This window comes from Eubalaena glacialis, chromosome 5 (assembly GCF_028564815.1).
Source record: "Eubalaena glacialis isolate mEubGla1 chromosome 5, mEubGla1.1.hap2.+ XY, whole genome shotgun sequence".
NCBI classification, from domain to species: Eukaryota; Metazoa; Chordata; class Mammalia; order Artiodactyla; family Balaenidae; genus Eubalaena; species Eubalaena glacialis.
The window spans coordinates 119,405,274-119,419,891 of NC_083720.1; the positions used below are offsets into that span (position 1 = coordinate 119,405,274).

Genomic DNA, 14,618 nt, shown 5'->3' on the forward strand with positions numbered 1-14,618 from the left:
CACTGGCATCTATGGACAGCCTGGAGTGTGGATGAGATGGTCTGACTCTAGCTATAGGTCAGTCTTCCCTGACTCCATCTAGCGAGGAGCTGACCTAGCTGAAGAGTTCATTCAGACAGTGCGCTTGGGTGGGTATCTTTCCAGGATGTTCCTGTAAGGTACGATTTAAAAGGGACACTCTTCTACCTATAGTACAAGCAGGCCTTTTCTTGTTCTTAATATGGGCAAAGGGCATTCATGAATAGAAACTCATAGGAAATCACATGCCTGAAGAAACAGATGTTGTTGATTAGTCAGTGAGGAAGAATCCTTCTTCCTTTCCAAGGCTGCCGTTTGCACCTCCTCTGGGACCTTGATCCATCAGTTATCTTCTTTTTTAATCCATCTGTGATCTCTTCCTATCACGGGGCTAATTCTACTGTTCTAAAAATGCTGAGGTTGTCTTTCTCTTGAAGAGATAAAAACCTTTCCTTTGGCCCTGCCTTCCTCATGCTGTCATCTTAGCTCTTAGTACTCTCATGGGCAAACCCTTTGAAAGAGTGGCCTGTGCTTGTGACCTGCACTTCCCAACCCACAGCTGACTAATCTTGTTACCCGTCTCATTGATTTCCAGCTTCATAAATGACCTAAACCTTCATTTGGCGGCCACTTGGGAGAGGCACGTTCTTCTAAGGGCAATAGCAGTGGAATTCTGATATGAGGAATGTTTGGATACACAGAAAAACTTAACAGCCATGCTCCAAAGAGCCTGAAATGGAGTTCCTCAAGTGGTCAATTGGGCCTTCACAGAAAATGGGACTGAGGCTGAGGAAGTCTGGATTGCCAGTTAGCAGAGAGCTCTCATACACACTCAGCTGCCCCAGACAGAGAAAAACTGAAAGAGTGGTTTCAAATACCAGATGCCATTTAGTTTGCTAAAGAACCTGACATGTTCAGTGTCTGCAATTTGCCATTTAAGTTCAGCAGTGAGATAGAAATGTGTGCCGTCTTTGGTCAGGTTCTTCCAGAAGGACACCTTGAGCCAGGGATTTGGGTGTCAGTGGTTTGTTAAGGCACAGCCCCCAGAAGAAACCAGTGAGGGAGTAGAAGAGGTAGGCTGGGGAAAGGGAATAAGCTTCCTCACCTTTCTTAGGGTGAGGTTTCAGGTGAGGCTGCTCTCCGGAGGTGCTTGCTGTTTACCCCACCGGAGACACAAGAGCTGGGCTTTTGCACTCACACACTGGTAAGTCCTTGGCCACAGGTCATGGGTGGTGATCGAGGTGGATATAAAATTCCCAGGCTCCTCTTCTTCTCCTTCAGGCTAGAGGGCTCCAGTGTCCAAAGGCAGGCCACTGAAAGTTACAGGAGCAAATAGTAGCAAAAACACTGAAGGTGGGGATGGGTGAACAGAGCTGGTATAAAGGATCCAAGAGAATCTGGTCAGGTCTCCAACAGTATCTGCTACAGAGACCTAAAGGTATGTCCCCCTCCAGTGTGATGGCGCCCGTGTAAAGAGGAGCAATTTCAAGGCACCCAGAGCCCTGAAATCTTTAATAACGATCAATCCAGGATCAATCCAGGACTGGTGGGGCCATTGTGGAGACAATCTGGCAGGATGTATGATTCAGCTGCAATCCTGTTTCTCTTTAATTTTCCTAAAGAAATCACACACATCTCCATGGAGACTTGTAAAAAGATGTACAGTCAGTGCAGCTTGGTTGTGGTAGCAAAGAACTGGATAAATTAAATGTAAGATATTGAAGTGTAAGACATTATATATATATAAAATGCCCCGTGTAGAGGGATTTCTCCCCTTGCATATATGGATCATTCATTAATTATTGTTTTGTTCTGCAAGGACTTTAAATATATCCTACATCTATTTTATATATTATTTTTTATAATTTGAAGAGCAAAAATTATTTTTAAAGAAAAGAATAAAAATCAAGGAATTAACTGAGCTAAAAATGTGAAAAAGCAGCAGAAAATAAGGAGGAGCAGGATATATGAACAGTATCCTTAAAGATGGAGAAAAGAAGTGGTGCAGCTGTTCTCCTTTCCCCCTTTTTCAAAATTAATTAATTAATTAATTAATTAATTTTTGGCTGTGTTGGGTCTTTGTTGCTGCGCGCGGGCTTTCTCTAGTTGTGGCGAGCGGGGGTTACTCTTTGTTGCAGTGCACGGGCTTCTCATTGTGGTGGCTTCTCTTGTAGTGCAGTACGGGCTCTAGGCATGGGGGCTTCAGTAGTTGTGGCACGCGGGCTTCAGTAGTTGTGGCTCGTGGGCTCTAGAGCACAGGCTCAGTAGTTGTGGCACACAGGCTTAGTTGCTCCGCGGCATGTGGGATCTTCCCGGACCAGGGCTCGAACCCGTGTCCCCTGCATTGGCAGGTGGATTCTTAACCACTGCACCACCAGGGAAGTCCCTCCTTTCCCCTTACTAAGGCCACATGGGTTTTCCTTTCGGAAGTTACTCCCCCCACCCTGCCCCGACTTCAGCTCCAGGAGTTATCCCTTCTTGGCCTAAGCTGGTCAGCAGAATTCCATCCCTCCCAACAGGGTCTTGATTGAGAGTGAGTGATCCAGGCCTAACCCCATTGGGTTGCCTAAAATAGAGAAAAGACTGGACCTGGGAGATCAAATTTTCATTATGTGCGAATGTTTGCCCTGAAAAGCCTAAAAAGGCACATATGTTCCCCTTACTTCATCACGTTTAGTAGATTTTCTCATTTCAGGATACTTTAAAAAGACAAGAATTTAATTGTAGTGAATCCCAATTGTCATACTCTGAGAGAAATAGAGAGGTATAGGTCATGGAGAAATGGCTTATTCTGTAAAAACTTGTGTAAATGGAGGGAGACAAGCTGTGCTTTGTAGGTGCCTGGGGCCTGTGGTTTGGCTGATCATGTGATACTACATAGTCTGGGCAGCATCCGTTACTCTCTCCCATCTGGGACAAATCTGTCACACAACACCAAGCACACAGTTGCATCCACTGTCATGGAATCAAATTCAAATAAAAGATGATCAGTTCCATGTACATAAATTAGGTAAGGAGACTGTGGATTAGGACTAAAAAGGACAAATCTGTGGAATTCTCTACATTCCCTTAGGAAGATTCATGACTCTTCTGATTCTATCTAGGGTGGCATTGCTGTTCCTAATTTATTACCTCCCAGGAAGAAACACAGAATCAACTGAGTATTATTGATGCTAAAATCTTGGGAAACCATGAGATATTAGGACTTCCGGCTTCATCAGATCAAAAGTGAACTCTGTTAGCATGCTTCATGGGGAAAGCTGGCTTTGCAGTTACAATGTTATTTTCAGTTCTTGATTATTCCCTGATTCTAAGAGCTGTGGCCTGTCTCCTTTCAGTTTTAGAAACAAAAATGTAGAAGTATCAGTGCTGACCAAATATAGATGCTGGTTTTTCTTTGTTACTACTTAGAGAAGAGTGTGACAGAAACTTCTCTAATGTAGGATTATTAAAAAACACTGGGATTTTTCAATGTGAAGACTCCATTGGAATTTCAGAAAAGATCAACTGCATGTGGTAGACTTGTACCTTGATTTAACTTTGCTTGTTTGAAGTATGGAGAAAAATCAATAAGTACAGTACTGTGCTAGGTTATGTTATAGACAAAGGAATCAGAATTTCAGGCTTAGAAAGGTTTTGGAAGACTGACTGAATTTTCTTCACTCTACACATATATTGTGTTTAATACACTCTCATGGACTAACAATACTACTAAAAATAACAATAGAGGTAATAGACTAGTGAAAGAGTCACATGTGTCTTGGCTGTTTCTTGGACTTAATCTCCAATTTGTTTCACTACTGTAATAATTTAAAATTTCCTGGGTGGGTTTATTTTTGGATGGTGAATAACGTGTATTTACAGACTTTTAAAATCTCCTAATGTAGAGACAATGCTATATTGCTTATTGTAATGCCATTGTCTCAGCAGTGACATGATTATATTGGCTAAAATAAGAACTGTAGAAGCAAGAGCCCTCACACTGTACTCACTGATGTCACTCGCTGAAGTTTAAAGAATTTTGACTGCTTTTGCCTTTGTGCTATTACTGTCCCCGATGCTGACGGCTACAGATTCACCACTAAGCACTTCAGTGCATGTATTTATTTATACATCCGGTTTCACATTCCCAGCAACTAGCACAGGGTAATATGCTGTTGCTACATCTGTGTTGAGTGAAAAGATAAATCAAGAGGGAGGGGAGGAGGTAAGGGAAGGTGGAGCACAGGGGATTTTTAGGGCAGTGAAACTATTCTGAATGATACTATAATGGTAGATTAACTGCCACTCTCCATTTGTCAAAACCCATTGAATGTACAACACAAGGAGCGAACCCTAATGTAAACTATGGACTTTAGTTAATAATATCGTATCAATATCGGTTCATCAAATATACCACACTAATACAAGGGGTAGAGAATAGGGGGGACTGTGTATGAGGAAGCAGGGAAAAGAGGGCATATGGGAACTCTCTGGACTTTCCAATCAATTTTTTTTTGTAAACCTAAAACTACTCTAAAAAACATAGTCTATTAATTTAAACAACAGCAATAAGAAGAGATAAATAAAAATAACTTAGATGAGATGTTCTTAGACCATGTGATTGTAAGCAACAGAAAACCAAATTTAACTAGCATGGACACAAAGGTAAATGTGTTCGTTGGCTTACTCAAGCCACGGAAAAGCATCAGGGCAAAGCAGACCCAGGGGCTTAAATGTGCTTTTTCATCTCTGTTACACTCTAGACTGACTTTCTTCACAATGCCCACCCTCCCAGGCTTGCAACAGTGAGAAAGGGCTCTTCCTTACTTTAGTTGTCAGTAGAAAACTCCCCAGGGGTTGCTGATCAGCCTAGCTGGGAAATGTGAACACCTCTAGACCACTTACGGGGGTTGAGAGAGAGGCTCCAGTTAGAGTATGGTGTTTCCAAGGCTGGAAACAAGTAGGCATGTAGGATCTGATTGCAGTTATCCTGGCAAAAGATGTTGGTGGCTCAGAAAAGGGAGGTGGGGTGTGTGTGTGTGTGTGGCGGCGGCGGGGGGTGGGGGGCGGGGGGAGCGGAGAGAGAGAAAGAGGGAGGGAGAGGGAGAGTCAGATTCTGGAGATAGTCTGAGGATGCGCCTGTCACAATTTATTGAGGAGTTGGGTATAAGCTGTGAGAGAAAGAAGTGGGACAGGACTTCAAGGCTTTTGTCCTGACACCTCAAAAGATGGGCTGTGATGGTTCATTTTCTGTGTAACTTGCCTGGGCTAAGGGACAGACACCCTGTAGCTAGGAATACATTCTTTCTGGGTGTGTCTGTGAGGGTGTTTCTGGAAGAGATTAGCATTTGAATCAGGAGACTGAGTAAAGCAGATCTGCTCTCACCAGCATGGGCAGGCATCACCCATCGGTAGACGGCCTGAAAAGAACAAAAGGAGGAGGAAGAATGAATTTCCTCTGTCTCTTCTTGGGCTGGGACATCCATCTTCTCCTGCCTGTGGACACTGGTGCTCCTGGTTCTCCGGCCTTTGGACCCTGGGACTTACACCAGCGAGCTGTTCACGGTTCTCAGGCTTTTGACCTCAGACTGGGAGTTATACCATCGGCTCTCTTGTTCTTCAGGCTTTAGGATTTGGACTGAATTATATTCCTGGCTTTCCTGGTTCTCTAGCTTGTAGATGGCACATCATGGCATACATATCTCAGCCTCCATAATCATGTGAGCCAATTCTCACAAAGAATCTTCTATGTATGTATGTATCTATCTGTCTATTCATCTATCTATCCTATTGGTTCTGTTTCTCTGGAGAACCTTGACTAATACATGAGCAGAGGAATATTACAGCAGCACAGGTTAGAAGGATATAAGGACCTTAGTTTCAGATATAGTAAGTCTATTAGTCATCCAGTTGGAAATGTCAAATAAGCAGTTGTATGTAGACGAGTCTTTCCTCCAGGTATCCACCTGACATATTGTTTATTGATCCTAATGGTTTATTGTCCAACTCCTTCTTCTAGAACGCAAGCTCCATGAGAGCAGGCATTTTGCCTGTTTTGTTCCCTGCTATATCCCCAATACCTAGAAGAACTCCTGGTGCATAGTAGATGCTCAGTAAAATTTACAGGAAAGATGAAGGAAGGAATGAATGGGAGAGTTAAGTGTTCAATACAACAAAGTTGGTTGAGAGTAGAGCACAGTTAGGAAGCGTCTGTTTGAAAGTAACACTGCTCACCTGGCTATTACTAGGGAGAGGTTTGCAATAGGTATTGTGTAACAAACATTTCCTACATAGAACTATATACAAATGAAGAGACACCTGCAAGGCTTCTGTAAACTTTTATTTTATATTTATGGGCCACTGCCAGTGCAGGGCCTTGGCTTCTGGCTCATTTCTACAGATTTACTTGAAAAGATGTGATAAAGGTAGAAATTGGTAATATTCCTACTAGTCAACCACGGTCACTTACTGGTCCATAAACAAAATGCACATGGAAGCCTGTGTGGTTATTCAGATATCTATGACTTTTTGAACTTGTAAAATGCATTTTTAATATGCAAGAGACAAAGCATCTTTAAAAAAAGATAACTGTCTAAACAAAATGGTGTGAACGTATGGCTTACATTATAGGGATATATCACTGCATGTGACACACCAGTGGGCTAATAGAATTTGACTGCTAACACGTAAAGGAGCCCTGCAATTGGATGACTGGAACGTGATATCATTTTATACATGACTGTGCTAAAATACAGCCCAAAGGATCAGCTGAGCTAATTTATTATCAGCAATGTTTCTGGCGAAGTCTGATAGAAACATCTGCCCACTTGTCAGTCTCATCACCACGTAGAGTTGGGAATTGGGACAATATAATACTTCAAATGTTAATGACTTTTGCTCCAGCACAGGAAAAAAATATAACCCCAAATACTGCTTTTTTCTAACCAACCAACCAACGAACCAAAACCCCATTGTCTACCCATGGCTCGTCCTTTTTCATGCTGCCTGCCACGTTCCATTTGTAATGGTAACACTGTCACAAGATTTATGAACACAGATAGATTAAAACTGACTGAGGCTGGTTGTCGAGAGGAACATCTACCTAGATTCCACTTAGAGTGTGTGCTTTGGCACAACTGCTGGGCATTAGTATTAGATTATGTGAAGTCCATACAACCGTCCCACCACGTGCAAATACCACACCCACGAGTGCATTCCATAGAGACAATCACAGACAAATAGGCTAAAAGAACTGTATGGTTGTTTATATATATATATATATGTTTATATACACACAGTAAAAGATTTTCTGCTGTACTCACAGTCTGTAAACATCGTGGAAAACGCCCAGCAGAAATCACTGTGGGCCTTTTGAAATGGTGACTATGTGAGGAGTTGGGTTGAGGGAGGTGTTTAGGTGCATCCTGGAGATCCAGAGAACCTTAAGTTCATGGTGGCAATTATATTTCACTGACATGATAAACTCAGCTGGCCTCTTTGAAATTATGTTTCCTATATTCCTATATGAAAAAGGGAATGACCAAAAAAGTCTTACTGCCAGTTAACATTTTAAAAGCAATCAAGAGACTATGAGGTGGTTTGTATACATATATATGTATATATGTATGTACATTTGCATACATATACACACGTATACATGTTACTAAAACCAAAAATAAACCTCAATGAAAATTTCCAAATCTTCTAAAAATACTCAGTCCTTTTCTCCTGGCTGTGCTGTGGACTTCTGTGCATTGCACTGGAAGTCTTGGGCATAGTTAAATGACACATACATTTAAATTTTAGTATATGGTATTGATTTTACATAACATGCTTCCATTAAAAAAATTGGGCTTATGAAAAATAGAACTATTTCATTCAAGCATTATTTTTAAATTTAACATAAAAATATGCACAAGGTCTCCTGTAATGAAACACCATTAAAAAAGAAAATATAGATTCTTAAAAATTGTTTGAATAGCAGCTATTAAACTGCCATATGTGGATATCGGTCTGTGCTTTAAGTTCTTGTAAGCTCTTGCAGCTTGAGAATTTATGTTTTAAAAATAAGCCAGTGACATGAGAAACATTAACCTAATTGCTCACCTGAAGTCCATTTTATGTCTTCTTCTTTTTGGGGGGCAAAATATGTGTAAATAAGCTCAAATCATCATTTGTATAGGCAACTATGCAGTTAAAAAATACTGGCACTGAATGACATTTCAAATAAAGGAGACTTAAACCCATACCGTGTTTGGCCAAAAAAACAAAATTACTTAAAAAAAATAGAAAACCTTGTTATAATTTCTAAGCTTTTCATGGTGACCAGTTCTTACGGAACATTCTACAGAACCGCCACGAAAGCTAGCCATGTACTCGAAAACTCTATTTTCATGCAAAGATAGTATATCTCCTCCTGGTTTAACTGAACAATCTCCTTTCCCCCACCAACTCCCACCATTTTTTAGGGCTGAATATAACATGCAGACTATGTAAATTAGATAAATCAAAGTAAGATTCGTTGAATTTGTGGGTATAAACCAGTCAACCCTTCAATGTTTTGGAAAACATTTTTCCAGGGGGTGGTACTGAGTCATGGGAGAAGGATGGAAGAAGAGATTTCTGGAGATGCAGTTGCTGTGTTGATTTTTTTTTTTTTCTCCAATAGGATTTGAAGTATATTGATGAATGTTCCTTAAGATGTTTAGTTTATACTGTCCTTATGGCTGCTCCTCTCTGTGTTATGGTTGTTTTGTTCATGGTTCTTCCATTGGATGCTTGTTCCATTCATGGGGACTGAGGTCATCAGACTCTTGGACTGGTAACAGCAGCAGCAGAGGCAAGACTGGGAGAAGGAATAGACTTGAATTAAGACGAGGCCACCAGGGCTTCCCTGGTGGTGCAGTGGTTAAGAATCCACTTGGCAATGCAGAGGACACAGGTTCGAGCCCTGGTCCGGGAAGGTCCCACATGCCGCGGAGCAACTAAGCCCGTGCGCCACAACTACTGAGCCTGCGCTCTAGAGCCCACGAGCCACAACTACTGAAGCCCGCGCACCTAGAGCCTGTGCTCCGCAACAAGAGAGGTCACTGCAACGAGAAGCCTGCGCACCGCAAAGAAGAGCAGCTCCCGCTCACCGCAACTAGAGAAAGCCCACGCTCAGCAATGAAGACCCAACGCAGCCAAAAATAATTAAAAAAAAAAGATGAGGCCATCAACCTATTCCCTGCAGAACCTGGAGGCCTACCAACAAGGGGTGAATGTCTGTAGGCATTTGAGGACAGAGTGTGAGCCTTACTAGCAATGTAGGGTAGAGAGTTTGTAACTTCTAGGGAGAAGTTAAGCAGTTTATTCTAGTGCAAAGCAACAGATCCCTTGTTTCTTGTTTTAATTTATTCACCCAGTCAAAGAGGAAGGGAAGGCAGTGTTGGTGGAGGGAGAGTGTTCAATGATTTGGGGTGGGCATGGGTGGAAAGGGCTGGGAGGGTCCTGGCATTTCATTTTTTTTTTTTAAAGTGTTTTTTAAAATTATTATTTAAAAAAAATATCTATTTATTTGGTTGTGCTGGGTCTTAGTTGCGGCACACAGTATCTTTCAGTTGCGGCATGTGGGAACTAGCTCCCCGACCAGGGGTCGAACCCAGGCCCCCTGCATTGGGAGTGTGGAGCCTTAGCCACTGGACCACCAGGGAAGTCTCAGGCCTGGCATTTCTTCAGTGTGTACCACCTACTTGGCTCTCTGCATTGGCCACCTCATCTGATGCTCTTAACAGCTTTTGGGGGTAAGTGCTATTTTCCTCATTTTATGAATGAGAACAGGGAGGCTTAGAGAGGATAATAAGAGGCAGAACTGAACTTAGAACCCAGGACTCTCTCTATTGGGCTCTTTCCCCTGGGTATGCTGCCTTTTTATGAAGATCAGTCAAAACTGTGTTTAATGTCTGAGAGTTTGCACCTTGATTTTTTCCCTTCCCCTCTAGTTAATATGTAAACTAATTAGCAACTGATATGAACTCCAGATTACATCATGTATTTGTTAATGACCTGCATTTTAGTCAATCTTTCTTAGGGCAGAATCTTTCTTAGGGCATTTCATGACTTGTAAACGTGACCCAGTAGACTTCAAAAGTGTGGCAACAAGAACTTCCACACCAGGTTTCATCGATTTCTATGATTTTTTTTTAAATATTTGTCTGTTTCCTCCTAGATTGTAAGTTCCACAAGGGCAGTCGCTTGTGTTTTTCCTCTCTTCTATCCCTAATAATAAGAAACTCATACTGAGCACTCTCTGTTGTCTCAAGCGCTTAACATATATCAACCCACTGCATTCCACCTTATGAGACAGATACAGTGAGCATGTGACTTTACAGATGAACAAACTGAGGAAGCAGGAGGGGGTACCACTTGGAACTGATAAGACAGTTAGCTAGTGCAGAGCTGTGATCTAAATCAAGATTGTTGGCTTCCAGATCCTGCACCCTTGAACCCTATGCTACTCTTTCTAATACGTACCATAAACTGAAGTTAAACATCCTGGCCAAAGATAACAGAATCCAGTTAGCATTAACTCTATGCTAAAATCATTCTAGGAACTGGAAAAATGACACCTCAATAAGAAGTGCTTGGAGCTTCCGGAGGACATGGGTTGGCTTAGCTACAAGGAGCTTTGAAGAATGGAAGGAAACTGATTTCCAATTAAACTACATTAGTTCAGATTTCCAGAGCCATAAACATTTACTTTCCTTGAAAAGGCTATTATTAAGTGTACTATTAAATAGCATTTAGCCAGAGATTTCTTAACAATGAGTTTATGTTTTGTTGAGATCATGTAAGGCATGAATAAGTTTTATCTATTCTGTTGGCCTAGAGATCAAGTTGGAGTATTTCTTTTTAAAGCAGGATACTAAATTGGCATGTTATTAAGTTAGCTCTTTTTGCTTTAACCTCTGAATATGTTGTTGTCTGAATAGATATTGCTTTTCTGTTATGCTGACAATTTGACCCTCTTTCTGGGTAACAAAATGTGATTTTTCACTTCTCTACTGAAAAGTACAGCTAATGAAAGTGATATTTACAACTGGAATGAACCATGCCTGTTGGTTACTTAATATACTCATTTGGTTGTTCTTAAAAAATGCTTGCAAAACGTCTTACCTGGAAACAATTTTTAAATTTCTTGCTCACAAAATATAGAGCTATTGGGTTTATACATGAATTCATGGTTGCCAAGTTAATACCAATGTAATCCATGAGCAGCAAGAAACTAGAGCAAAAGAAAATGGAGGAGATAAATTAGAACATGTTTTCAAATCTGCTAACTAGCATTTATCTCTAGAATAAGCATTTTTCTTGCCCAGAAGCCATTTCTTATAGGTGGCAGTCAGGATTTTTTTTTTAAAGTCCTGTTTAAATGGTAATTTCAGTTCTGCAGAACATTTACACATATACCCAGCACTTGGTTAACCCAAACTATTACGCACAGCCCCAAGAGGGGAGCAGCAGAATTACTGATATGGCTTGCACAAATTTTTGAGATCAGTTATGGGCTATGTCAGCTAAAGAAAAACAGTCAACTTTGCAGTTTTAATTTTCAGGGCTATTGAGAATGCAGAGTAGGTGGTTTTGTAAAAGTCTGATAAATATGAAATCAGAGAAACTCCAATTTCCTCCTGAGTACGGAGGATCATACCTAAGTAATTCACATCGGTTCATGTCCATTTCATCATACACGGTTTTCTTCAAAATACGGCTTAAATGAAGAGGGAACCAGCACAGAGCGAAAATTACGACCAAACAGAAAACTGTTTTTGCCACTTCTCGACGCTAAAGGAAAGTGAGAGAAAAAAAAAAAGACAATAAGTTTAGTGTTTTTCTACTAGAGGAAAGAGCTACACAAAAGGAAGTAGTAAATTGGGGAAGAGTAACTCGAAGAAATGCCAGAGCAGCCTGCCCCTCACCATGCCTCCACCTCTTCAAGATTTGGAGTCCAGGGAATTCCCTGGAGATCCAGTGTTTAGGACTCCGTGCTTCCACTGCAGGGGGCACGGGTTCCATCCCTGTTCGGGGAACTAAGATCCTTCATGCAGCACAGTGTGGCCAGAAAAAAAAAAAAAAAGAAAAGAAAAAGAAAACATTTGGAGTCCAATTTCTAAGCAAGGAGTTGCTAGTGATTCTTTTGGGGCAGCTGCCAGGAAGGATGTTGGTCTCAGGCTGGTCATCAGGGCCAAGACAGAGGTTCGATGGTGGGCAGAGGTGAAGGACTGGCTGGGGTTGAGCCAACACTGTGGCTGGGTCTGTGTGTGTGTGTATGTTGAATATGTGGGGTGAGGGTTAGTTAAAAGTCTCAATAGCAGTTAATTCGCCAGCATTAATGACAGCATGGCAGTCAAGGTGACTGACCCTAGCATGATAAAAAATGGACAAATCTGGGGAATTCCCTGGTGGTCCAGAGGTTAGGATTGTGTGCTTTCACTGCCGAGGGCTGGGTTCAATCCCTGGTTGGGGAACTAAGATTCCGCAAGCCGTGCAGCGTGGGGGAAAGAAAAAAAGGACAAGTCTAAAAAGATATTTGGAAAACAAAACAGGAGTAGGAAACAGAAAAGAAAAAGGAAGAACAACGTGTTTTCTCCATTCTTGATCTTGGAGAAACCTGGCGTTGGGATTTTTTTTTGCTTTTAAAATTCTTTCATTAATGACACGGACATGTAGTTTCCAAGGATATATTGTTTGCAAATAGAGGGATGAGGGTAAAGGATTATCAGCAATGACGATTAGAAAAACTGGGACATGTTGACCCTGGCTTGACTCCAATGGCAGGTTTACATGCTTTGGGGTCTGCATAGGATCAGCAAAACCATAGGTTAAGAATTATCTGCAACCAGTCATTTGTGTGCATTGTACTTGAGTATTACAGGGCATGCGTTTGGAAGCCCAACTGGGAACGTAAAATGCAACTTGTCTGTAACTGGAATCACTTAATGTCAAAATAAAACTGATTGAAAACAGGGTTTGGAAGGGTAATGCTGGTTCAACCCGAAGCATATAGCGTTAAGTATGGGAAGCCTACAATAAACCCACCTGATTAATAGAGCCATTTATAAAGATTTCAGGGCAGTTGTCACAAATTGTGGCTCTAGTCCCAAGAACTGGGAGTTCTTTAATCTTTCAGAGTTAGCTGGCTAGTTAGCTGGGCTATGGCTTCAGAGAATGTATAAACTGAACGATGATTGAGAGAAATAAAGGATTCCTTTATTTATTAATCTACAGGAATGGGGGATCATTTTAAAGGGCCAATTTTGTGTACACAGAAAGACAGTGTGCCCAGAAAAATAGAAAAGGAGGGTATTGGGGAGAGGTTATATCCCCTGTGCACATCCTAAAAGAGAATAACTTTTTAAAAGGTAATATTAATATGTTGCCATGGGCTTCCCTGGTGGCACAGTGGTTAAGAATCTGCCTGCCAATGCACGGGACACGGGTTCGAGCCCTGGTCTGGGAAGATCCCACATGCCGCGGAGCAACTAAGCCCATGAGCCACAACTACTGAGCCTGCGCGTCTGGAGCCTGTGCTCCGCAACGGGAGAGGCCGCGATAGTGAGAGGCCCGCGCACCGCGATGAAGAGTGGCCCCCGCTTGCCGCAACTAGAGAAAACCCGCGCACAGAAACGAAGACCCAACACAGCCAAAAATAAATATAAATAAATAAATAAATATATTTAAAAAAAAAAAAACTAAAAAAAAAAAAAAACGTTGCCGTGACAGTCTGATATTTGGTTAATCAATATCCATTCTTCTGTTTTCCTTACTATCAGTCAGATCCTTGATTTTGTCATGGCAGCACGGGAGCCTGGCCTCCTCATCTGCATAGTTCTTACCAATTACATTAAGTAGAAATCGTTGTGTGGAGTTTCTGGAAAAGCTACTTAAAAGTGGGGGATAGGACTTCCCTGGTGGTCCAGTGGTTAAGACTCTGATCTTCCAGCGCATGGGGCACGGGTTCAATCCCTGGTCGGGGAACTAAGATCCCACATGCCACGGGGCGTGGCCAAAAAAAAAGTGGGGTATACTCCTTTGGTGCACACACACTAATGTGATCTGTGTTCTTCCCTTTCTTGCTGCCTGGATAGAAGATATAATGGTAGAGCTATAGCGGCTGTCTTCCAATAAAAACGGAAAGGTCAGTACACCAGCAGAACCCTGGCTTCTGAGTCCCTTGACCACTGAGCCAATGACATGTGACCTTCTTGCCATGGGAGAAAGATAAACCCCAACTTGGTCTACTCCCTGTTATTTTGGGTTTTCTGCTACCAGCATCCAAACACAATCCCTAACTGATAAAAGTATTGTTGGTATAATGAAGAGAAATTCAAGAAAACAACGCAAGAAGCAAGACCAAAAGCTATATTGGATATTGGACAGGTTGGCAGGATCTTTCACTCTGAGCTAGCTCCCCTGCCATCCCACTTGAAGGCCTTCCAGCCGGGCTTGCTCTCCTGCTGTTAGAACCTGCTCTAGCTTTGAATGAGACACAAGGGAATGTCTATTGCATGGGGACCAAGTCTTGGGTTCTAATCTCCATTTGGTTGAGCCAATCTCTTAAACACCTGTAAAATAAGGGT

At 41.8% G+C, this 14,618-nt stretch overlaps 1 protein-coding gene across 1 annotated transcript in view; it reads right to left on the reverse strand.

Moving 5' to 3' along the window:
• Positions 1 to 8,254: 8,254 nt before the first annotated feature.
• Positions 8,255 to 14,618, reverse strand: part of EDNRA (endothelin receptor type A) — a 60,482-nt gene continuing 54,118 nt past the window's right edge. The window contains exons 6-8 of the mRNA XM_061191616.1: positions 11,690 to 11,823; positions 11,155 to 11,263; positions 8,255 to 8,845 (exon numbers count right to left, since the gene is read on the reverse strand). Coding sequence (XP_061047599.1) covers positions 8,705 to 8,845; positions 11,155 to 11,263; positions 11,690 to 11,823 — 384 coding nt within the window. The 3' untranslated portion in view covers positions 8,255 to 8,704. The remainder of the gene's footprint in view (positions 8,846 to 11,154; positions 11,264 to 11,689; positions 11,824 to 14,618) is intronic.